This window comes from Larus michahellis, chromosome 1 (genome assembly GCF_964199755.1).
Source record: "Larus michahellis chromosome 1, bLarMic1.1, whole genome shotgun sequence".
Taxonomy (NCBI): domain Eukaryota; kingdom Metazoa; phylum Chordata; class Aves; order Charadriiformes; family Laridae; genus Larus; species Larus michahellis.
In genome coordinates, this window is record NC_133896.1 from 55,791,352 (window position 1) to 55,817,012 (window position 25,661).

The 25,661-nt window shown below is 43.8% G+C and overlaps 2 protein-coding genes across 3 annotated transcripts in view; both read right to left on the reverse strand.

Annotated features, from left to right (window-relative positions):
- The window catches only part of SGSM3 (small G protein signaling modulator 3), a 31,523-nt gene extending 26,549 nt beyond the window's left edge, over positions 1–4,974 (reverse strand). Inside the window, exon 1 of one of the 2 annotated variants that reach the window (XM_074578246.1) lies at positions 4,835–4,974. The gene's annotated coding sequence lies outside the window, so the exon portion shown is untranslated. Of the gene's footprint in view, positions 1–3,847; positions 4,091–4,834 lie in introns of those variants that run through there. The other variant, XM_074578257.1, reaches the window with a different exon arrangement.
- A 2,104-nt stretch (positions 4,975–7,078) lies between these two features.
- On the reverse strand, positions 7,079–25,202 carry ADSL (adenylosuccinate lyase). The gene is made up of 13 exons (XM_074578414.1): positions 24,950–25,202; positions 20,205–20,408; positions 19,030–19,074; positions 18,189–18,268; positions 15,642–15,813; positions 15,285–15,331; positions 14,793–14,883; positions 13,879–13,948; positions 12,662–12,809; positions 10,557–10,647; positions 9,886–9,975; positions 7,539–7,715; positions 7,079–7,221 (listed from the first exon to the last, which is right to left on the reverse strand). The coding sequence occupies exons 1-13, from the start codon at positions 25,103–25,105 to the stop codon at positions 7,135–7,137; spliced, it is 1,458 nt and encodes a 485-aa protein (XP_074434515.1). The 5' UTR covers positions 25,106–25,202; the 3' UTR covers positions 7,079–7,134.
- Positions 25,203–25,661: the final 459 nt, after the last annotated feature.

A 25,661-nucleotide genomic window follows, 5' to 3' on the forward strand; every position in this document is an offset into this window, starting at 1 on the left:
GACAGACCACAGCTAAACTTCCTGACTGAAGTTCAACAAGTCAAGTTTGCCTCTGAAAAAACCTCTACAGAACACCTGCTTAAGTAGAATGTAGATATCCTATATATCAAGATGTATTTTCTTTTCAGAGCAGAACTGCTTTTTATTTATCTGGGTCCAAAGCAGACAGCTGATCTTTTATGAAGGAAGAGGATGAAGCTCTTACTTCTAAAATCTGGAGATAACAAAGGCTTCCCCCATGCGGCTCATGACAAAAAAACCCCACAACTAAACCAGAACCAAACTTACATGTGGCTCTGCTGATTCCCTGTGTTGCTAGCACAAGCTATCACACTTTTAGCCCTGGAAAGAACAGGGTGTCTATCTTTACACAGCAGAGACTCAGCGCCTGCTAAGCATGAACTGCAAAGGTTTCTGTTAGTGTCTAAGGGGGCCCCAAACACGTCTTCCATGAGAGTCAATGTCTGCACAATAAACAGACACTTTCACCCAAATCAGCATGGTGCAGGAGCAGGGTGCTTTTGCAGACCTCTGCATAAACTCATTTTCCCCGAAACTCTCCAGAAGTAATTTTTACCTTCTGGTCCATTGTCTTGGTTTGAGGTAAAACAGAGCCAACTTTCTGTTCGGTAATTTTATTTCTTAGCTAGGCCTCTTCTAACGCTCTGCAATTAACAGCGTGTTGTGTCAAAAGCGGTTCGCTCAGAGCAATAAGACAGTTTGTGCCAAGGAGTGGTATGCAGAGAGGCTCTTGCTTATACTTATTGCTGTAACAACCAAGGTCAGCTAATTTCATTATTTGCCCCATTGGAGGGTCGGAAGCGGAAAAGCGTAGAGGGGTCCCACCTGCAGGGAGGAGCAGACAGGACAGGTGACCCAAAAATTGACCAACAGGGATGTTCTATCCCATCTGCCCCATGCTCAGTATAACAGCTGAGCAATCAATGGGTCAACTCTCTTCCTTCAATGGCTGACGTCTGAGGAAGACCCTGCCTGTTCATCTGCCTTTGATCCCGATCCGTGCGCTCCTGACTCCAGCTGTGGAATCCAGTTCCCACCCGTCACTGAGTCCAGTCTGGGACTTCCCCAGTGCCTGCTGGTGACGTCATCCTGGGAGCTTAATACGGTTTTGTGTATACTGTATCTATTTTCATTATTTTCCTTTTTATTTTATTATTAATATTTCATTAAAGTAGTTTAGTTTCTTCTAAACTCATAAATCTCTTTATCTCTCCTCCTCCCCTCTGTGTATGAGAGGTTGCGGGGGGAGCATCTGTTGCCGGCCATTGGCCAATTTGGCCAAAACCACGATATCCATGAACTTCTGCAAGTCTGCAAACTGTTTATAAGATGTCCGTGGAAGGTAATGTCAACTCTCCAGCTTCTGTCGGATCTGCAAAGCTTTAGGTGTCAGGGTTTGCCATTCTCTTGGTGAGGTGCAAGAAAGGTTAGACTCAGGTCACACTCCTGGATCTCTGTTTTATTACTCTTTGCTCTAGTATTAGCAAAAAGCCATCAGATTCACCTAGCAGGACTCTAAGGGGGTCTCACTTCGTTTGGCTCCAGAAAACGGCTTTTTAAGGAAAGTATATCCCACAGCACTCAAGATTTTCCTCCTTCAGGGCTCTCTTTCCAGAACTCAACTTTCTGAAGAGGCTAGTAACACCCAAAACACCTCTCAGGACTGTTTGCAAAGCTCTTATCTGGCATGTAACGTTAGACTACTTAGATCTTGCTCCTGCAGAAATTTATAGGCAGAGATAACTCAGAGAAAAAAGGCAAAATATACAATGATCATTAACATTTGTAACAAAACAAGACACCCCCCACCCCCGCCCTGATAGTTCCTGTTTCTGGGGATCAGGAAGATTTCTTCTCCAGAACAAAAGGGCTGTCGGGTTATGGACGTTTTCTCTCATCTCTGAATCATCAGGTACTTCCCAGCCAAGAAATACTGCACTGACTGGGCAGTGACAACAGTTCTCGTAGTCATACTAACATCAATATGCTATCTTCTGTTCTTCTATCTCATAAAACAACTGTGTTTTCATTTACTCTCTCAGATACTTACCCTGTGTAAGCTTTAAAGGCAGCACAGAGCTTAAACAAGTCTTTGCATTGCTGACGATACAAACCTGAAGTACCAACACCTCCCAATCTCTTGAGGGACATTCGGGACACTGAACTCATGATGTACAACAAAGCTATTTGTCTACTTCGTCCTACTTGACAATTGCAAAATCTCTATATCCTATCCATTTGAGCTAGGATAGGATCTAGAATTACCAGTGTGATACAGATCATCAAATAGGATCACCACTGATTTAGCTAGAAGAACTACAGGACCATTACACCAAAATACAAGCTGTTTTACCTCTGTCACTGAAGATAAAGTGCAATATGCCTTAGGATTTATTTTTTTAAAATTTTATTTCCTTCCCATGTTTTGCTGAGAAGTTTGCAATTAACAGCTAGGAAGACAGCTATCGCCCCACTCATTTCCAAAACAGTTACAACTTCAAATGCAGTATAACTTGGGAGGAGTGAACTCAACAATTCCTTTGTTAAAGCATCCCAAATACCAAACATGGTCAGCAGTTTTGCAACACACAAACCAATTCACTAAGAACGGGACTGCGGCTGGCAGCTCATTTTGTACAGATCCCTTAACCAATAACCTCTACTGTTACCATGCCACCTCAGGTAAGAGACGTTGATTTTTAAAAGCTAAATATTTTGATTATTACCTGTCTTTTAAGATTGTCAAGGTCCTTTAGAACACTGATATTTGCAAAAGATACCGTCTTGCAGGAAAGCAAGCAACAGGTTAAAAGCACAGCAAAGAAGAAAAACCTGAATGACATCAGCAAAGGCCCCAAAATTAGAGAATCGTTTCAGCCCTGGGCAGGTGTGCAGTACCTCCCTCACCTCACCAGCTGCTCTTAACTCTATCATGCCCTGACCAGTGCACTTCCTCCAGAAATATGCTCCTCCTCTCTGCTGCCCCTCATGGATTCCCTTCATTGACGCGTTGCTATGAATGACGTCTCCCTGAGATTACCAAGACACATTATCAAAACATCATCCTAATCAGGAATTAAGAAAGGTGGCACCATCATTTTAATCTGTTAAATAAAGAATTAATGTAACTTTATATTAACACAACACTACCAGTCCCCACCCTGACCTCTTTAATTACACGTCATGCCTCTTCTCACATCCTTCCTTCCCTTTTGATTTGTGAATTCTCCAGGGTAGGAATCCAACTTTTGTTTCTGCATAAAGAAAGCGACACACCGAGCATACAGATCCGGAAATACATAATGAAATAGATCTTTGTTCCAGTGACTGTTTCTTTCCAGGACACCACTACAGACTCTGTAGCAGCTTTAAATCTACTCTAGAATTCAGATTATCCACCAAGCAACTGTATTCCTATCAACATCTCGGCACAAGCACAGCAGTGCCCCACTCCTGCTAAGCTGATGGTTCCCTCTTGAGCGATTTTAAGATTCAGCCTCTCACTACTGAACACCTACTGCTCTTCATTCCAGCAAGACTGCTTCTCTCTCCCATCTATTGGCACTAAAGGATCCTTCATTTCCTCAAGGCATTTTTACTACTTTATTCCTACCACTTCCCCCCCCCAACATCACAGCAAGCCTTGCAGAGTAAGGCTGAGACATCACGAAATAGAAAGCTATGACATCACATAAAACCCCCCACACCAACAATGAAATCTACTCGTTTAGAAGGAAAGTACCTGCCTAAATTCAGACATCCCGCCAAAGATTAGGAAGGAAGCAAAGCAGACACTGAGAAGAAATTCTTCCTGTCGCATCCTTACCAGCTCTGTGAAACGACACCCACTGTCCCGGAGCCCGCAGATGCTGCCTCCAAAGGGATTTAAATCCCTGTCACAGCTGTTCTTCACTCCCTTGAATTCACATCATCAGGTATGAGGAATTACATTCGTCTCCCGACTTTCTTCTAACATTTATTACAGCTGGCAATCACCGGGCCTGCAACGTGTCTATCTATGCCCGCTGCCAAGAGGATACTGCCATATTTCCATCCCTGTTTCGTGACTGTTCCTTCCCGCCCCCCCAAGCCAGACAGGAGACAGGCTTGTCTCTCCTCCGGGGCACCTCCGAAAAGATGCAGGTGGGGCGGGCAAATGAGGGTGGCAGAGCTGGACGGACGAGACCACCCGAGAGTCACGGAGAGGCAAAAAGGCAGGTTACGAAAAAGGCATATCCCGGGAAGCAGGAAGCAGCAGGGATGGAGGGGAGTGGGGAGGGAAGCGGGAAGCAGACAGAGCTCCCCCGCGGGGAGAACCGTGCCCCAGCCGACCCAGGGAAGGCTGGCGATGAAGCTCTGCACGACATGAGTCACTCGCCGGAGCCCAGACCCTGCGTCAGCGCAGCAGGTGAGCGGCAGCCTCTGCCCGGGGGGAGCGGAGGGACCCCCCTGGCCCGGCCCGGCCCTGCCCGGGGGGAGCTGAGAGCCGCCAGGCCCGACCCGAGAAAGGGGAGCGGAGACGCGGCCGCGCACCCCACGCTCCACACACAGCCCCGGCAGCAGGGCCACCCCAGCGGCTTTAGCCGAGGGGCACCGCCGTAGAGGAGGGGGGTGAGGTCTGCGTGAGGCGCCTCACAGGTGGCGCGCCCACCACCGGGCAGCCCGACCGCCGCGGAGGGAGGCGCAGGGCTGACAGCCCCGGCGGGCGAGGGGCGGCCCGCCCAGCCCTCCCGCCCGCGTGCAGGACACCCCGCTTCCCCCTGGCCCAGCGCTGCCCGCCACCTCCCGCCGCGACCGCCCCGCCGGCTCTCACCTCCTCCCCTCAGCGGAGCCCCCGCCGCGCCGTCCCCACAAGGCGGCCGCCCGACCCCGACCCGGCGGCCCCACACGCCGCTCCGGAGGGGGCGGCGCCGACGCGCATGCGCGGCATCCGGGCGGCGGCGCGGGGCACTGTGGGGGCTGTAGGCCGCGGCGGGGCCGGCCGACCCCTAAAAAGGGGTCTCTCGGCCGCGGTGACGAGGCGTTGAGCAACAGCGGTGGCGCCTCCGAACGCGGAGGAGGTGGGGTGGCGGGGGGCCGAGGGCTGGGGAAGGCGGCGCTCAACCCCCCCCCCCGTAGCAGCCGGCGGCTGGAGAAGCTGCTCGTTTCTTTTCCATCGTTCAGGTCTAGATTAATTTCTCCTCCGAGCAGGGCACAAGCCCCACTGCTGCTTCACGGGTGGCATCCATCGCTGGCGCGGGCTACAGGGGTACACGTAGCAGAACAGTCTGGAAGAGCGATCCGGCCTCCCCGGTTAGTCAAGAGCTGCTTCTGAAGCCCGTGGTGGTCGTGGCCCGCTCCCAGTGACCAGGGCGAGGGGGGAGCCACGTCTCTGGCTGCTGCCTCTGCCGACCCCGCTGGAAAAAGGAAAGCGAGGTCCCGAACCAGGCTCTTCTAAAGAAGAGTAGAAGCCTCCCAAAGGATCTGTGTGTATCACGTTTTCCAGGAGGGTGACATTTTCCCTATGTCATTGTTACTCTTTTTAAACTCCCCAGGAAAACAAGTCCAATGCCTCACAGGTGGCAGCCTCTACCTAGCACAAAGATTTATTTCCAGATGTTGAGAAAAGATACATTAGCTGTTCCTCCTCTTCTCTGCGCAGGGTTGGTTGCGGTTTTTTAATCCCACAAAGGAGGAAAGAGGACCAAAAAAGGAGGACTTCCCCATCTCTCTGTTTTCTTTCTTGGCTATCCATTTGAGTAATAGTTTGAAAAGTGCCAGCGTTCAATTACAGTTATCCTTTTCAAACAGATGGCTAATTAAATGTTAATAGCACGAGCAGTCAAAATGTTTTAAACACCATAAAATTCACAAACATTTGAGACGTTTTGACTGCCACAGTTTAGAGGCAAAGCAAAGCCAGAGCCGTCTAGCTGGATGAGGGGAGATCATGGCCTGAAGCTTCTCACTTCTCTGACTACTTAATATAGACAAGCCTCATTAAAACATACAGTATTTTGCAATCCTCTTTAAACAGTTACGGCCTCAAGGAGAGCAGGTAGCTTCTTTCAATTAGTTCTGCTTTTCTTAATTCTCTCCAGCAATCACACTTCAAAAAGAATCAAATAATGCTGATCATGTCATCTCTGGGAGTCTGAATAAATAACAGAAGTAAGAGGGAGCTTTTTATTGCACTGAAGCAAAAGAAACATGCTGTGATGTAACAACACCGTAAGAAGCAGTAGTGGAATCATTCCAGTTTAAGTCAAAGGGAGAAGAGTTTGGTCCAGTACTGCATGTCCAGTAAAGCACAGACATTACAAACCAGAGCACTCAGGATCAGAAATAAGACCAAAGCTCTTGAATTTCTCTAGCATCCAATGAATTCCAACACCTTTTTCCTTTCTTTATCAGACAAAACTTACTTGCAGTAGAGAATGACTCTCACATGCTAGGGTCTACCTGCCAGTCACTACCAAGCATCTACAGCCAAGGACCTGGAAAAGTAAATCACAATGGCCGGTTCCTAACCCACACCTGTAAATACAATTTTCAGAAGCCACAGAGCCACAGGAACAGTATTAAACCATGAACGGAGCACCAGTTTGATGAGCCAAGAAGCTCCATGGCCTCTCTCCCTTTCAAGATTCCTAATTTTTTTTGCCTATTTGCTCCCCAGATTACAGTACTCTGAAAGCCAGGACAACCTTTTATCATCTTTTGAGACACTTGTGGAGAAAGTTTAAGAGCAGATGAGTAAGATGGAAACGGGAGTGTGCTTTTCAACAAGTCGAATTCAACAATACACGAATGTCAGGCAGCACCTGGCATTGCTCTTTAAACAGCTGGCATTGCTCTTTAAACAGCTGGCTCGTTAAACAGGGGCCAATGAAAGGTACTGTGATAAAATTACCTTGTCACAATCAACCGTTTCTCAGTAACTCAGCACACGATAGATGGAGGCTTAATTAAACAGCAGACAAAGAATGAAAAGCCCATCTGGAATCAAGGTGTCTGTAAGCTCTGGGGGTTAAACATACTGTGGAGAACCAAAATAACACAACACAGTAAACAGACCTGGTTCAATAAGGCTTTTATTATCTTCCTGTACCCACACACCTTTGCAGAATGTACCTAAAGTGCCAGCTCAATTTTCCCACCCATCTTGCTTTGGTATGGAATCAGCGCTGGTCGAACCTCCTCTTTCAGGAACTTTGCCACCTGTTCAAGAAAGAGGGGAAAGAGAAAATTAGCAAAAGAAAGGGTTCCCTTCTCCTCCCCATTCAGACCTGCTTGTCTCACTGGGGTTTCTGTTTCACAGAGATACCTAGCAGCCTGATACGTCCAGGATCAAAAATCTGAAGCCCACAAGGAAAGAGAAGGAAGCCAAGCAAAACGAAAGAGAGAAACACGTCTGCCTTAGTAGTGTGGGCAGAGGTACGTAATACGTACACTCTCTGGCACGCAAGAGGATGCAGGATTAGACAACACATTGCATTACAACCTGTAACACCCGTAGCCTCTTTCCACTACTTTACCTGTTGAGGAGCACGTCCAGTGAAGGAAGAAGGATCCAACAGGCTTTCAAGTTGTTTATGGATAGGGCTGAAGTAAGGATCAGCGCGGACACGGTCAATGAAGTCATTATCACCCCCTTCCTGTTTCACAACAGCAGCTGCTTGCTGGGAAAGAACACGAATCTTCTCGTGGCAATCCTGCAGGAGCAGGGGGAAGAGGAGGGTAAAAGAAAAAAGTCATTCCGTTGCTACTGGCAGCACATGTTCATCCTGCTAACTTGTGCGGGAGGGAGAAATATCAAAGTGTACTGCACTGGACAGCATGCAAATGACACAGCTTGGACTGCAGTGTCTCATATAACACTGTATTAGAACAAGATTTTCTTCATCCTTCCACATCTGCCCTTTAAGGCTAAACCAGTCTGAATGACATGTGTTCCCTGTTCATTTATACCACAACCTTTACACTTCCTCAAACTCCCCAAATACTCTTAGGAGTCACTATAGGATTTTTTTTTCAGTCGTTCTGTTCCCTACTTGCATGATTTTTCCAAAGACAGACTACAGTAGCTGTTCCCATAATATCCTATGAACTGAAATACAGGAATTCCTTATTCACCACTAGTCAACCCCTGTATGGAACACCTTGGGAGCATAACGATGTAAAACCTCTAAAGGTTTGGGAAAGGGAAAAGAACCTGTCTAACTTAATGAGCAGCGAGACTACGTAAACCATGGCTTACACAAGGACAGACTGAAGGGAAAAAAATTTACAAACCTCAGGGCCTTAAGACATTCTCTCCCAAAGAACCCTCACATGGCACCAAGACTGGCAAAACCCTTATAAATTTTTTTCCAAAAGACTTACTAATCCCTTGACTTCCTGTGGAATCAATCTGTAAAAACAAGGGAACCCAACTGTAGTCAGGGACCACCTGCAAAATCAGATGTTGCCGTGCCGGCCCTAAAATACAGTCGTGTTGCATTTAGACCCATGTAAGAATCTTCTTCTCAAATGTATTATCCTTGATCTGTCTTCAGCTGGGAGGAAAATGATCTCCTGTTTCCTGTTTCCTCCATCCAAATGCCATCTTGCTCCAGCACAAGCCTGACCCAGGTGAAAAGATCTGTCTTCTGGGTATTTAGGGGTGGGAGTTGTTCAGTGGTGGGGAAAGGAAGTGAGTTTCTGGGCTATAAGGTGGGAAAGCACAGAAAATGTGCTGTTCCAGAGTTCCCAGCACATGAAAATGGAACATACGAATGTGAATATGAACAGCTTTTATAAATGTACTAAATTCTACAGATTCATAATTAAACAGCACCAGACAGAAGGTAGGTCAGTAACAAACACAAATTAAATTCATTCTTCAATCTAATCAAAATAGAGAGGACTGTTTAAGTAAGTATGGGATACTTTAAAAGAGAGCCAGCTGAAAAGGTAATGAAACTTAGCCACATGATGTGACCCTTAGTTAGGAAGCTTATTGACTGACTCAGTGACAAACATCAGAGACACGGGGGGAAAAAAAAATGGAAAAAGGATGTTTCCTGACTAACATCATGGGTGAGTTGTCGCAAGTGTTTCAGAGAACTAGAACCACCTATCCTACTCAAAGCTGCTAACAAACCCTTTCTGGTATTACTATCTTCCAAGTTTAACTTCTGTCCCTGATGTGGAAATAATCATAGGAAAAATTGCTATCTAAAGGTATGTGAAAATAAACTGGTTTATTAAGATGTAAATTTGATTATCAGTTTTAAACTGAATTGTGAAATTAAATGATAAGGAAATGTAATCTAATTGTGTCTGGATTTATTTACTAAGGAAAACGTTTAATTTCAATTTGCTTGAACACAGAAAACTAAATGAAGGACCATAAAAAAAGTTAAAAATAAAAAGCACTATACTGAATTAGGGATGAGTGACACATGAATGAATGGTTCAGAATGGCCTTACTTGCTTTTTCGTTAACAGCACTGATTCATTCTTTTAATTTATAAGGTAGCCAACTGCCAACATGTTCCATTTAAAGAAGGCTGGCCTGGGTTCCAAGTTCCTTCAAACATTTACAAAAGGAAAACGCCTACTAGTATCTAATATAAAAATAGGTCTCCCTCTTCTCCAGCACAGACAGCCAGATTAGCTCAAACACACAATGTTCCTAACAGAAAATACAGATCTCCATAACTGCTCTCTCCTCAGAGAGCTGAGTCTGGCTTTGCAGCAGCAGTGGAATATTAATAACTCTGTGGGAGTAAGTGGAGAATAAAGAAAGGTGAGATGGTCAGAACAAGAGCCCAGGTACTTTTCTTTCTCAGTAGTCAAATGCCAAGCAGTGAACAGAGGTATTTTTGACAGCACTTGTACCTGACGATTGCCTCCTGCTTTCACCATCGCCATGATTATATTCTCTGTGGCCATGAACGGCAGCTCCTGCCGGATCCTCCTCTCAATCACCTTAAGAAAAAACAAACAAACAAATAGACAAAAAAAAGAGAAAAAAGAAACAGCATTATAGCAATTCTGTAGACAACTGTGACTCCTGGTGAAGCTTTCCTCTCCCTTTGAATCTCCAGGATTGGACAATGACGCAAAGATAATTTCTCTTTTTGAACTTAGCTCTGGAAATCCAGGTACTGAAGCTGATAATATTTAGAAGCTGTATCTTGTAAGGGACATTACTGTGTAAAAGATGTATAATGAATTTTCTTTTTAAACTGTAGGTAAGTTACAGGACTGTATAAGATCTGCCTTGACAGTATCTTTTGGCGGTAAGTTCTACAGATCTGTCGTGTTGTTCAGGGAGAAATATCCTCTTTGAGAAATTTTTAATTTGCTACCTTTTGGCTTCAACAAGTACCCTTTCATGTCTGTCCTGCAAACAGTGAGAATATAGTGAGAATGGAGAGCAAAATTCAGAAACCATGTGAACTAACAGATAAAAATATAATCCTTTGAGTGAGGGGATTTTTATACACTTTGGCAGAGTTGCAGCATTATCAAGGATGCAACACTGCACAAGTTATCTCCTGCTTTACCTTTGGATATACCACAAGTCCCTCGGAGATATTCTGCAGGGTACTCAGAATGATGTCAGCTGTGAGGAAAGCCTCGGCAAGACACACACGCCTATGAAACACACATACCCCGGGCCCCAGTTAGCAATAAAGGCCATGTTCCAGCCTACCTCAGATCCAGCTTTTTAGTTTCTGTAAATAATTCTGTAAATAGCATTACTGTGGCTCTGGAACTGTTCTCCTTATGGGTACTTCTTGTTGCTCAAATGCCACAACCAGGAAAGCTAAAGAACATCTTATAGCAGTAGCTCTCGCGCTGTGGCGAAGGGAGGGTTTTTTGGTGTTGCGTTTGGTTTTTTTTTGTCAGTAGAGAGAGGGAGAGAGAGGAATAGAAAGGGTGAAGGCAAACATAGAAAGCTCAAGATAATTCAATGGTTACACGGCTAGGAAAGAAGGCAGCAATTTACACGAGCTGGCAAACACATGAGACTCTCTTCCCCTGTGTTCTGTGTTGCCCTGATCCTACCCGCCAGGAGTAAGAGGTGCTGCACACACATGCTGTGCCTGGCTGTGCTTAGTGAGGAACTTCCAAAGTGATCCATGCATTTGGTGGGGTCTCCCTCCGAGAGACCAGCTCCTGGCCACAAAGGAGGCTCCTGACGAAAAGGAATGACAAAAAGGAAAGGAGGGAAAGGAGAGGAGTAGTGGGGACTGAGCTGTATCAGGCAAAAGGCTCTGCATCACAGTGCAGCAATTACAGCATCATCCATCTGTGACAGCAGTGCCTGGCCCATGCTAAACTGTGATCACTTAAAATATACTAGTACTTGAATCTAGTCCTATATTTAAGGCCCTCAATTCTATCACACTGTCTTCAAAAAGACTTGGCTGTTTTGTAGGTTGTTTGCATTTTCCCTGGCGTGCTCTCCTTTCAAAACACTTCAGCTTTGACAAGAAAAATCCAAGGCACAGAATTTTTTTAATTGGATTATGGACAAATGACCCTTTCTATTAGAGGAGGTGAAAATAAAATCTGAAACATTCCAGTACATCTCTCAACACTTGGTAGGTTTTTAGGAAATAAAGGCACCATATCAATCCATATCCAATTTCTTAAATTCACATTGTTTTCTGCTGCCTATGCAGCTCTTTTCTTAACAAGACTAGCAGCTGCAGTGTCAAGTCCTTTTGATAAAAGATCTTCTATGCTTTCATGAAATTTTATGTTTGTGGGGACGTTTTTAAAATAACATTCTCATCAACAGTCTTAACACTAGACTTAACATAGCCAAAACCACTGTTGTTCGTTGTTCCACAAGCCCCATATCTTAGAAATATAAAGATCTAAAGATTTCTAAGATTCTAGGAGATCAAATTCTGCAACAGAAGACTACTTTGAAACTAAAACATTTCAAAGGTAAACATGAGCTTTACGCAAATTTAGTACTACCTGGAAGATGGAAGCATTGAATTTAATTGCTATAATTTACGTGATAATAATTATAGATAGCTTTTGCTCATCTCAAAATAGTCATAATGAAGAATCAGAAAACAAAGCAAAGTTTGCCGAGCAATATCTAAAAGACCTGCACAGGTTTTCATGAAACATTACTTTAAAAAAAAATGTTTGTGCTCTTTCTTTAGGATCTGAACTACTACTTGCAAAGAACAGGTCTTTACAAAGAGATGAAAATAAGTTTCTTTAGATTATTTGGAGGGCTAAGGGATTACAGATAAAATGTTGAATTATTCTTTAAGAAGTGGTGAAGAGCAGGGTCAAAAACCACATTCAAAACAGACAGGGAGGAAAATTTGAGAAATCTAAGAACTGCTGTACTATGCTGTTGAAACAGGAAGACTACGAGAGCTATTTATTACTATGGCTTCTGCATCCCTCCCTCTCTCTGATGGTTTACTTTGCAGAAGATCTTGACATTAAAAAAAAACCCAACAGTTTTCATCTGATCTTATAGAGGAAACCAGTTTATACTCTCTAGATTCTATTGAGACTTTCATCAAGGTGGTAACTTGTGATTTTAGTTTAAAAATAGTATTTTCTAAATACCTCAGAGGACCTTCCTGCACAACACCTTCTGAAACTGCTGTATTGCATGATCTAAACAAACCTGTTGGCACTGTCATCCAACGTTCGCTCAAACCACTGCACAGAAGCTGTCTGGAGGGGATCCAGCACCAGTGTCATCAGGTGTCGAGCCAGGCTGCAGCAGCGTTCTGAACGCATTGGATTCCTCTTGTAAGGCATAGCACTTGAACCTGTGAAAGAAGAGTGAGTGATGGAAACGGGGCAATAGAAGTAGTGCGTTCAGGAAGAAGAGACGGAGGTCCTCCCCCAGATAAGAAAAATGTGTCAGGAATCATGTTTTTGACTAAAAACTCAAAACATGATGATTTTCTAAGGACAAAATGCAATAAAGAAAATGACACCGCCACACTTCCCTTTCAGATTAGAAACATCCAAATGTGGAGAGAAAAAAAGTGAGAAGACATTTTGCAATTCTGCAAAACAGAAGATGTACCCAAAAAGAACAAAGGGACTTAACTTTTAATGTAGTATTTAGCACCATCTCTTGAGGCTACTCTTGGGCAGTGTTCAAGACTTCTACACTCTTGAGCAGCATTCAAGACCCCATCTGCTCAATAACATTGTCCTTCAAGGTCAGACACTAATGCTGCTGCCTGTTGCTCTGGAGAATGGATACCAAAAGTGTCCATAGAACGTAGAATGGTTCAAGTAACAGATATGACTAAGGCTTAATTCGCCCATTCAATCCTACGCAACTATTTAGGGGGGCTGAACTTTCTTCCAGCCAATATCCAAACCTCTACGTTCCTTCTTCCCTTACATCAATGTCAGAATTGCATCATTGGTATTCTTCTGGCAAGGGTCCAAGCCCAGTTTCATTGTTCCAAATGTGTCTGTTTATAAAGACCAAAATGCTGAGTCAAGCTGAAAACCTACAGCTCCAGTCAGCTTCATGAGGAATGGAAGGCACTAAGTACCCCTCAGACCCAAGTCTTCCTCTGCGGCGAATGGGGCATATATGACTGCTCCTGCTTGCCCCCCAAACCCAGGAAGTGCATGAATACAAATCTGATCATAATTACTTAATATCCAGAAACCTTTGGGTAAAGTGCTTTCTTTTCCCCCCTCCCCCCTTATTTTTCTTTTTCTTTTAAAAGGACCCAAAATACTAACAATGTCAAACCCCAGCTAATTTAAAGCAACTTCTGTCGGTGACATTTCTAAGTTTGCTTAAAAGGCTGCACCAACATAAATTAAAAGATACATACACTGGTCCAAGAAATACCTCCCATCACTTACCAATCTGCTCTTTCTCAAAAGGTTCCTCAATCTCCTTCAGGTTGGCCAAAAGACGAATGTCTGTACAAATCTAGAAAAAAGCACAAGAAATTAACAAACAGAACCAAACTAACACACACCAATATATACTCCTGTTAGTGTTCTTGGAGAAGTGTTTGCATCTGTGTCTGAGAAGTAAACTGCGGAACAGCAAAAAATTTGACAAAAAAATTGACACTTTAATCATACTTTCTGGCCTAAAAATCCCAGTCAAGAAAAAATAAAGAAAAAAAAAAAAGGAAAATGTCCACTGTATTAGAATAGAACAGGCCTCCAAGAAGGGCAAATGTTTGCAGGGAATGGAAGACAGACCAGGAGGGAACACTGAAAATGTGTAACAAAATTACAGAGTGATTTGCAAACACAGATAATGTGTGCTCACTGAACCAGCCAGCCTGCAAAACTAAAACAGAAGAAAATACCACAGATCACTTTAGCCCAAGAGAGGGAGGGAAGAAACAGAGATAAATCAATGAAAAGCATCCACAAGGACAGAGAGAATAACACCATTATCAGAGAAGCAATTAACTAGGAGCAAATGGTGAAATTTAAAAACTCATACACCACTAGGAAAGACATTTACTATAATTGGATCAATTTAGCATAGATTAGACTAATATCTGGTGTGGGATTTGTTAACCCATCTTAGAATCTGCTCGGTAAACTTCCTTTATTTACCACTGGTCTTAAGATCTTTGAGGTTTGATTACTAGGCGTGTACCCAGCGGTGAACTTACATGATCACAAAGAGAACAGCTGAACAAGGAGCACCAATTTATATTTCTTGAGAAGAGCATGCTGCACCACGAGCACCTTCACTTCAAGATCTAAAACGTTTCCCCTTTTCCCCCGATGTACACAAACAGGGTACTCACCTTGTGTATAGATGCCCCAAGACTGGCCAGCACAGACAGGACTTCAATATCCACCTTGCGACTATAGGTCTGCCCTGTGACCATATAAGACCTAGAAATAAGCAGAGAAGTTGAGTGCTCCAGACAGATACAACAGTACCGCAAGATTTCAAGCAAGGAGTGACATGGCTCTTAAAGTGGGCTGTCATTCTGCCCTGATGAGAATGACTTTGGATTCAGGTTGTCAATTCTAGGCAGCATGCAGACGGGAGAGAGAAAAGCAGAGGAAAAACGGACAGCCATGCTTTGACAGTGAGATAAGTAGAAGTGGCCTATTCAGGTAAAGTTTCCTGCGGGAAGCTGCAAGCTGGGAATGGAAGGCAGCAAGGAGAGATAAGTCAACAGCAGCACAGATGTCAGTTTGTGAGCTAGGGGCATCTGGGCCAACACGGACAGCAGGAGTCACATTTTGCTAGCACCAAATTCAGGTTACTAAGCATGCTTGTTACATACCGCTTAAATCCTGCCTTTGCAGTCACTAATCTGTCCAGCTCTTCAACCTCAGGGTGAAGAAAAAAACAAAACAAACAGAGCTCAGAATGGAACAACACAGGAAGGTCAGCAACAGCAAAAGGGATCCTTTGCTTTTCTCAGTTTACTGACAACAAATGTTTTACTTGCTGGGAAGCACTCCCTCCCCAAATTCTGCTCACTTTTACACAGGGCCTTGTCAGTGAGCCCCGGAAGGATCGCAGTGCCCTTGTGAATTTGATGCCAGAACCATGCCAGATGTTCCCAAAAAGAGCACAGCATTCCAGAGGGGAGAACTGCCAAGACTGCAAGTCTATGCCCTGGGCTGTCTCTACTTACTTTACTATGGTCCCCCTCAAAGAGCTGCAAGAAGCTGGCTTGTGTGCCAGTGGTGCCTTTTACACCCCGAAAGCGCAAGTCATCCCGAGCCCGCTCCAGGTTCTGCAGGTCCATGCACAAGTCCTGAATCCACAAGCAGCAGCGTTTCCCCACAGTGGTGAGCTGTGCAGGTCTGAAAACAACCAAGAACGGAATATGACTCATTGACGATCTGCACAGTAACTCCTCAAGGACCACACTTTGCTGCTAAGTCTTAACAGCAGTTAAGATGTCCTTGCAGGTTAGTCTCTCTGGCTCCTCTGAGAAGAAATTAAAAAGATCTGGCTTGTGCAGGAAGATGTAACAGCACACATATATCATCAGTAAATGGTACTAAAGATATGATCATTCTTTTCAGGAATTAGATGTAATTACCTCAAGAGAAAACAGTAATTGTAATTTCTGTATACGTTAGGGGATTAAGAAATCAGCGAGAATGGGTATCTGAAGGTCTTTCACCACTACAGCTTTTGAGTTTCTTAAAGAGTGACCGGAAGCCCATCAGTCAGAATAGAATAGATATATAATATAATATAATATAATATAATATAATATAATATAATATAATATAATATAATATAATATAATATAATATAATATAATATAATATAATATAATATAATATAATATAATATAATATAATATAATATAATATAATATAATAGTCAGAGGGCGCCCCCTGCCGGCCCGCGGGCCACACCGCGCCCGGGGCTCTGCCTGCAGGGGAGGGAAGCCCGGGGGGGGTGGGAGAAACGAGGGGGGGCCCCCGATTCTACTTGCCCGGGGCAGAGAGGGCATCCTAGCTATGTATAGCTCATGGGTGTAAATTTGTCAGTGTGGAACCACCTGCGTACCTATTGTGATTTTAAATGGTTCCTCTAAGGGACTCTTTATTTATAAGAAGGCTTTCCTCAGCCTCCTGCCAAACGTGCGATAATTAACGGTACTGTTAGCCAACATTTTTTTGTAAAACCTCCACCTTGAAATAAATATTTGCAAGCTTCAACCATGCTGTCCTTCAAACGCTTTGAGGAGAAAATGGGGGTATTATGCAGAACCTAGAAGTTGAAATATTTCAAATTATCCGCATGAACTCCAAAGACAACCGCTACATTATTTCAAAAAAAGCATATGCACATGAAGAAGGTGCTCCTGATTAAGCTCAGACATAAAAAGGAAGCGTACAAGATGTGGAAGCAGTGACAGGTGATCCAGGAGGAATACAAAGCAACTGTCCAATGCTGCAGGGATGGGGTTAGGAAAGCCAAAGCCCACCCCCGGTTTAATCTGATGTGGGATGTGAAAGGCAACAAGAAGGGCCTCCGCAAGTATGTAAGCAGCAAAGGGAAGGCTAGGGAAAACATGGACCTGTTTTTAGATGGGGCAGAGGCCCTGCTGACAAAGGACACAAACAAGGCTGAGGTATCAATGCCTTCTTCACCTTAGTTTTTAGGACTTTGCCTTGCACACACTTTTTCAATACTCCTTTGTGCTCTTTCCAAAAGCCAAGATAAAACTGATCCAGAGAATACTCCTCTGAAAGGCTGCAGATGAAGAGGGTTCTGGGACTAGAGCTGCTTGAACATAGCCTATACAGCAAGACAATTAATCAGAGACCTGACCCGGTGCTCCCACTCTCCTTTGGGAGAAATTTTAAAGTGCCAGACACTGAGTCTGACAATACCCGTGTTTTATTTCCCTGCCTCTGGTGTTCATATCACTGGGGCAGAAGATCCAGGCTTACCTGAAGGTGTATAGTTTAAAGCCTCTGAAAGCAAACTGTCTTCATGAAGCAGCACACTAATCTGCCCCAACAACAGACTGATCCAGATCTCCTTGTCCTTTGACACAGTAGTCTGCCTAAAAATATTCAATTCTATTCCATTCCACTCCACTCCACTAGCAGTCAATGTCAGAGGTTCTGCACAAGAAGTGTAAGTCTCCCAAGAGACAGAAAACAGTATCACCCTGTTAAACAGAAGAAATTCTTCCTGACTCTTCCCAGGGATCCATATACTGATGTTGGAAAACTGATGGATCCTGACTCATCCCTTTAGAAGAAAGCTTCAGCTATAGTGGCAGAGTAATTGTAGTAACAAGTAGCCCGTAACAAACCTTTCTAAGCTGCAGTTGAAACTAACTTAACTGACAGAAAAACAAACATAAAGGAAATATGACTGCAAGACAGGCTTACTGCAATTCCCAGACATGCTTTTTGAAACAGCCCAGAATATACACATCTATGTTCACCAGGAAGCTGTTCCTTATGAAGCTGTGTTAAAACAACTGCTGACAGCTAGTCAAAGCAACAGTTCAGTTTCCTGAGCCAAGGCTGGAGTTAGGCACATACTCCTTCTCTGAACCACCAACAATGTCCTAATGATGTCCAGCACTTACCAACTGCCACTGGTCAGAGATGGGAAAAAGAAGGACAAAAGAAAGCAGTAGCAGGTCAATTTAACCAAAGCACAGCTGACAAAACGAAAGCAAAGGCTGATGGCTACTTACTGGTAGTGAGTGAAGCCCAAAGTAGGCAGGTCAGCATACTTCTCAGCAAAGTTGGCCAGACGGCTGATCACCCTTGCGAGCTGGTGGATGCAGAAAGGATAGAAAAGAGAAAAAAAAACAACCCACAGCAGAAGCTAGCATGCTTAAGCACAACAGGGGAGGGAAACAACTGTGCAATCCTTGAATACCCTCCTCTAATTGTTGAATATGGTGTGTTTCGTTTTTTCAGGGCATGCACATAATTGCTGCTTGCCATAAAATTCAAGCAAGAGATGATACAAGTGACTGGACTTCAGCTCAAACTAGTCTAGTCCTCGTGCCCAACACAATCCTGCAGTTGGTTTATCCCTGGGTATTTTTGTTATTCCTGGAATTAGTCAGAAATACAGCTGCCTTGGGTATAATTGACACATGTACAGTCCAGGGCAAATTGGGTGCCAAGACATTCAGGTCAGATACATAACACTGACCTACAGTCCCACTATATTTGACCTCAGAAAATTGTATTATATAGCTTCTCGAATGCTGACACGCTCCTAGGAATATAGTTAAGGGGATGCCTAAGCTGACCCTGAAAGCAATACAGGTGTTTTCTGAAACTAGTACCTGTGGCACAGATAAACGAGGAGTTGCTTATAATGCCCATGGTGAGCAAAGAAGCTTTGGGGAAAGATTTGAGAAAGGAAAGCAAGATAACTCTTCACTTTCTTGAGAATAACCTAAACAGACAGCTCCTCCTAGTTTTCCAGCAAGGTTTAGGAAAATCCAAGTTAAACACAGGCTATTCACAGGACATCAGTGCTGCCCACTTCTGAGACACTGTGCACAACTGCCTTCTCACCTTGGGTAGCAGCAGGTTAAACCCATCACGGAGGACAATCAGATCCTGAAAGAAGCAAAGAAAGGAAGTTTGGGGCATGTCTGAAGGACTGCACATAATGGTTTCTCTCAGAGAGGACACAGATAATTAAAATATGCTTTGTCCGCTCAAAAGTCTCTTCTTAAAATGAAAGCTCTGCTTTCCTTCTTGTACCAGAACTTGCAGTGGACTTGCTTATGACAAAAATGCTAGATCCGTCATTGCTCCTTCTATACTATGCACAGAAAGTCATAGTAGGCAGAAGACGACCAATTTCCACTGACTGGGTATGAACGATTATTTTAAGATACTCGGAACACCCATGGAATGACAGACTAAATCATTCATCCCAAGTGGAAAATGCAAGCACTGTAAGCTAAAGACAGCAAGAAAGCAAGTGGACTGATCAGGCAGCAGTCGTCTTTACTCCTTCTTTTGAAACTGAGGTGGCAAGTGTCACAAGGAAGGTGGTGTTAACTAAAAGCCAAACAAAAAGCTTGCAAAGGAGTAGGGTAAAAATAATCACAGAGCAGCTTTTTGTATGACAAAAGCAGTTGCGAATTTGCAATGACTTAGACACGGGGGAACAGCAATATACACTGAGAAATTAGGCTTTAGTTTGCACCCAGTTTTAGACAGGTTTTTCACAAACATTTTACAGTTCTGTAGCATGGCGGTACTTCCTTTTTCACTTAACACGCTCATCCATTTTCTTGGCCACCAAAAAGCTTTATTTACCCTGAATTAATAATTCCAAGCAGCAGTTGAAAGCTCATGGTATCAAAACCGGCCTTGTTCTGTAAGTCAGTGAACTCTTGTCCCATCGGCATAACTGACAGTTCACACGTTTCTGCATGCGGTTGCAACTCACAATCTCTTATCTCCTTGAATATTTAATGTGCAAGCAGAGCTTAGGGAACAGTTAGTTTCCAGACAGATCTTGCTTCATATCAAAGGAAAGAAGGCAAGAGGAGCTTGCCTCCCTAGGATAGATAGGATAAAGGGGAATTAACTTCAACAGTAAAACTAATAAAAACATCTGAAAAATCTATTTAGCGTTACTTTATAGAGAAAAGTTTATAAAGAGCTATCAAGTAAGCAACTGTAGCTTTGTTTTGCCCAGCTCCGCAAGCAGGAAACTGAAAACATTATATTACCGTATTATCCCCTACGTAACAGGAAGTTGCTCCAAGGTGAATGATGGCTGCCGCTTTTGGACAACAGTGGGCAAAGGTGTGAACGTGGGCCATCACATCGTGACGCAGCTTCTTCTCTTCCTCTGCTGCCATCTTGAAGTCAATGTTGTCCAGATTTGCTTCCATCTCCTTTATCTGCTCATCTGTGATCGGGAGCCCAAGTGACTGCAAGGGGAAAAAGAACTTTCTATTTATTTTTGTCTTTAAGACACAACCCAAACTGACACAGACGCTGTTTAGACAATTTACTCCCATATGACATTGCACGGAAGCATGGCAATTTGGCATAATCAAGAGCTGTAACAGCAAGCAGTTTCATTCTACAGCTCTCCAACCTTTTCCAATTGGATAGGAGAGTGTTTGGGCTTAGATGTTCTTCTTGGGCTTCATACTTTCCTCAATCATGTAATATCACTGTGACAACTACAAAAATTAGACACATGGGGAAAAACGATACAAAAATAGTAAAGTTTTAACTTTTTTACCCCTTGAGTAAAGAACAATTCAGCTACCATGTGATTAGATAGCTTGTGTCAGGAAGCACTCTTTGGACTGCAACTAGACCCATCACAACTGTAAACAGAGGGCTCAGAACATATGGAAATGCACACATGTCCAAAAGTCCTAAAGTACTTCATCTCAGTCTGAATACGGAAGCTTGGGAAATCAGTTACTTAATAAATGCTCCTAGTTCACATTCAAAAATATTTGTTAAATCTTTTCAGCAAGCTGACTTAAAAACAGAGTAAGATATCAAACCACAGAATTATATTGCACAACTCTATACTTGTACAAGCTAACTGAGCTGAGAAAAATGTCTTTGCCTGATACTGAGAGTTTAGAAGTCTCGCAATGAACTTGGCATTACTGCCTTTTCCAAATTAAAATGATATTGTCTTGTGCATTAGTGATTAGAAGTCGCCGGCCAGGAAGCTTCACGGATACAAAGTATTTTGAAAGCTGTTTCTGTTCAGAATCAAACTGACTGAAAAAAATGTTTTGCAGATGTGGAATCTGGAACTAGACAAGACAGCAAGTGAAGCAGATGCATCTTCAAGGTCCTCATCAGATAATTAGTACCCACACAATTTAAAATATGATGTTGTAAGTGTATACACAACCATGAGATAAATGAGGAAAAGCACCTGGCCCCACAAACATCACATGAGGCCTCTTCCCTATGAGTTTTTGCTGATATTGACAGTGTACCTTATGAAGAAAGCAATCAAATGTCCTTCAAACCTGTCTACCTAAGAAACCTAAGTAGGAAAACTAACTGAGGGAGAAACACAGGGTTTTCTCCAAAGCACTACAGGTCAGTGATGTGCTCTCTGGATTGTGCTTTTAAGGTATCATTCCTCTGAGGCTGTTTCAATACTTTGATGCGCCACTGCAACAACTGTGACTGTTCATTCATCCCTATTCCTAAAGGGCAGGGCAGAGCAGGCAGATGACATGGAACATCTCCTGCATACAGAAAGAGAACACTGGGTTCCTCATCTGATAAAAAACATACGACAGAAAAATAATGAAACTTAAATTGGACAAAAAATAGATTGAGGGCTACTATAGGCTCTTATAAGAGAGAAAACATTCAGATTTCACATGTGCAAAAAGTTTTATTAGTCAGTTTGATGCTGCAGGATGTCAAAGCTACTGCTACAAGAGGGAAGAGCTCCATGGAATTTATATTTGACTTTCAAATAACACACTGTTTAGGTCAAGAGCTCAAGGTTTAAAAAAAAAAAGAATAAAGAGTTAATAGAAGCATTATAATACAAATTAATTTAAACTAAAAAAACCCACAACAACCTAGAGTTTTGGGATAGGTATAAACTCAAACACTTCTGCTCTTAATCCAGACTTTAACTATTGTCAGCTGGGAAAGGATTAGTTTAAGGAGCTCTCTTACTGATCACACACTTTGCTGAGTCTCCTCTTTCAACCACCGGGTATTGCCTGCTGCAGGGAACAAAATACCAACTGTAAACATTTTCTGTCTAATCCAGTTTCCAGTGAAATAATTTTTCAATTCTTATTTCACATATTCCAAGTGGACTACTTGAAAATTTCTCCCATAAGTAGGGTGAATATTGAAACCATTTGCCTGGCCGTCAACTTTATCACTAAAACTGCATGTCCGCTTTTTTACTACTTTCCTGCAACTTTTAGAAAATCTATGGTTAGATCTTCCTAATATTCTGATCTACTAGAAAACAAAAGTAAGTATTGCCCATAGTTCATTCATTACTTTTTAAAAAATGTATCCAAAAGAAATAGTATGTATCTTCAACAAGGATGATTAGAGAAGTGACATGTAAATGTCCTGAAAGTGAGGATAAGTACTAGAGTAAATATTGCCCATAATTTGTTTATTGCTTTTTTTTTCTAATGTACCGACAAAGAAATACTATGTATTTTCTGCAAGGAACGTAGAGAAACTGCTTATATCTATACCTAACTGATTACTGACAGAGCTAACAGGTGCTGAAAGTAACTGACTCTTCAGTCCAGAGCTGACATCAGAAGTCAAACTCCTCTGGAATGAGGAGACAGATAAAAATAGGAGTCTCCCTCTTCCCACTACAAAAAGGGTGCCCAAGAAATTGCAAGATCTGTCTCTGCTTGCTGGGAACAGAACTCTACGGTGGCAATGGGAGAGAAAGCAAAGATCAAGAGACAGGGGAACCCCAAGTTCAGGGCTTGGGAGTGGAAACCTGGAAGTCTCACACTGGTTCTTTCAGCAGCTCGCTTTCTCCTATTGGGCAAGTTGTGTGAAGTATTTTGTTCTTCAACAGAAGAAGTGACTATCTGCTGGAATTGATATGACAGTGCTTAAATGATCATACTTTGAACATGCAAAGCTCCTTAAGCATGCATTCTTGGTAATGACACTTCCTCTACTAGACGAGATCTGCAGTCTGCTCCCTCCAGCATCTCAGCTGTGACAATACCGAGCGACTCCTGTTTAACATAGCTGCACAATTACATCTTCCGTTCTTAAAACATCACGTTTGGTGCAGCATGCTATTGATGAAGCTGCTGTAGTGGTACGATCCTTGAACGCAGAAGGAACACATTAATGACACTGTGCACTGCTTGTTCATTCTCCAGCATGGTGCTTCTCTGCCCTTATGCCAATAGCAACAGCCAGACCTAGTGCTTGGATCACTTCCTAACAACCCCAGTACTTTGAAAATGGAAATGAAGGACTCTGTACAAAAGAAATGGGCAACTATTGAGTCTGAAAGCTAAAGTTATCCTGTCAGAAGGCAGAGTGGTTTTGTATATTTTTTTCAGGAACATACTACAGTTTTTTCACTGTCAAAAACATAATATGAGTCTTCCCCTCAGTCACAAGGAATCAAGTTAGTCCATCTTAAAAATTCACTGTTTCAACTAAGAAGTAATAATGGGCTGTACACATATCTCTATTTGGGATTAAAGTCAGAGTAAGAAGGTTTAGCTTAAGCTACATTTTAAAAAGAAGGTTAAGCTTAAACTACATTTTAAAAACATGTTAGACTCCACTAACACAACAGCGTGCAATCATACAGATATGCTCTCAGTTGCTGCTTCCTAATAGCTGAATTGATACCAATCTTTTGCGCTATCAGTCGGTTTTTGTTTTTTTTTTTTGTGTGGCACCCAGCCTGTCAGAAATGTCATCAGCCTTTCTGACGTAGCTGTTCTGCTCACTTTGGGCCAAAGCAAACTTATCTCAGAAATAAGGGTTATCCAAAAACAACTGGCTGCAGATGTGTGGGGTGGTCCTGTTGGCACACACTGACAGCAATCTGATTGAACAAGAGAGCACATGTCATCAGTCACACCTCCTGAAAAGCAAACAGCCAAGCACAGGAGAAGGACACTGATGTGTGCTCAGAAGGCAACCCCCCAAAAAAAACCAACACAAGCCCACCAAAAACCTGCTTAGCAAAGCTTTTACAAAGCTAATTTCACAAAGAGGGCAAAAGTGCAAAGGGGAGGGCATGAGACAAGAAGAGGTGATTTGCTGGGGGACCACAGAATGGTGGTGGTTGGAAGGGACCTCTGGAGATCATCCAGTGCAACCAAAGTACCAAAGGAGGTTCACCTAGAGCAGGTTGCACAGGAACAGGTCCAGGCGGGTTTGGATTATCTCCAGAGAAGGGAGACCCCACAGCCTCTCTGGGCAGCCTGTTCCAGTGCTCTAGCACCCTCGGAGTAAAGAAGTTTTTCCTTGTATCCAGATGGAATTTCCTGTGCTCCAGCTTGTGCCTGTTGCCCCTTGTCCTGTCACTGGACACCACTGAGAAAAGTCTGTCCCCATCCTCTTGACACCCGCCCTTTAGATATTTATAAGCATTGATAAGATCGCCTCTCAGGAGCGCTGCGTACGAAGGGTTGTGTAAAACCGGGCCTGCACACGCGCACCCCCTTCAGCCCCACGAAGGTCGCTCTGCTCAGCTTTCCCCCGCCCGCCCCGGGCAGACCCAGGCCGCTGCTCGGTCCCGCTCCCCGCGGGCAGCTCCGGGAAGGCAGGCTGGGCGGTTACCGCAGACACCCACCTAAGGGGCGGCGAGCGGCTCCCTCGGTCCTCCCCCGCCAGAGCCCCGAGGGGACACCGAAGGGAAGCGGGACGGGGGCATGAGGCAGTTCCCCCGCCCCAGCCCCGGCGGCGTCTCCGCGCCGCCCTCCCCTCAGCGGCCCCGTCCCGCCGTTACCTTCTCAGCCTGGGCGAGGTAGAGCCAGAGGCGGCGCCAGGTGCCGAACTTCTTCCTCTCGCTGAAGTTGAAGCCCATCTCGGGGCTGGCGTACCGCGACACCAGGGGAGAGCGGTAGCTGGACAGCACGTCCTCCTCGGCGCCGGGGGTCGCCATGGCAGCCGCGGGAGAGCTCGGGGCCGAGCGGGGCCGGGCGCCCGCCGGCAGCGGGAGATAAGGGCAGGCGGCGACCCCGCCCCCGCTGTCGCGGCGAGACCCCGCCCTCGGCGCGGAATACGGCACCGCGGGGGGAAGGCGGCCGGGAAGATGGCGGCCGAGGGGAGGGGGAGAACAAACGTACGGAAAACACCAGCGTTAAATGCTTAGCAGCCAAACACATTTATTAGTCTTTTTTCTTTTTTTTTTTCTTTTTTTTTCTTTTTTTTTTTTTCCAGGAACCCAAAAATATTTTGTAGTTATAATGTAAGCAACTGAGTTGCACATAATACAATCATATCTTTCAAAAAATAAAAATAAAATAAAAACAAAAAAAAGCTGTTTAAAAGCCCAAAAAAACCTTCAGAAAACTTATAAGTATTACACCATCTCTCAGTTTCAATGAAATGACGACGACTTAATTCCTTATTACTCTTAACTTGTCACACTCCAATAAAACATCACCCTTTTGTTTGTTTTTTCTTTTTTTTTCTTTTTTCTTTTTTTTTTTTTCTAA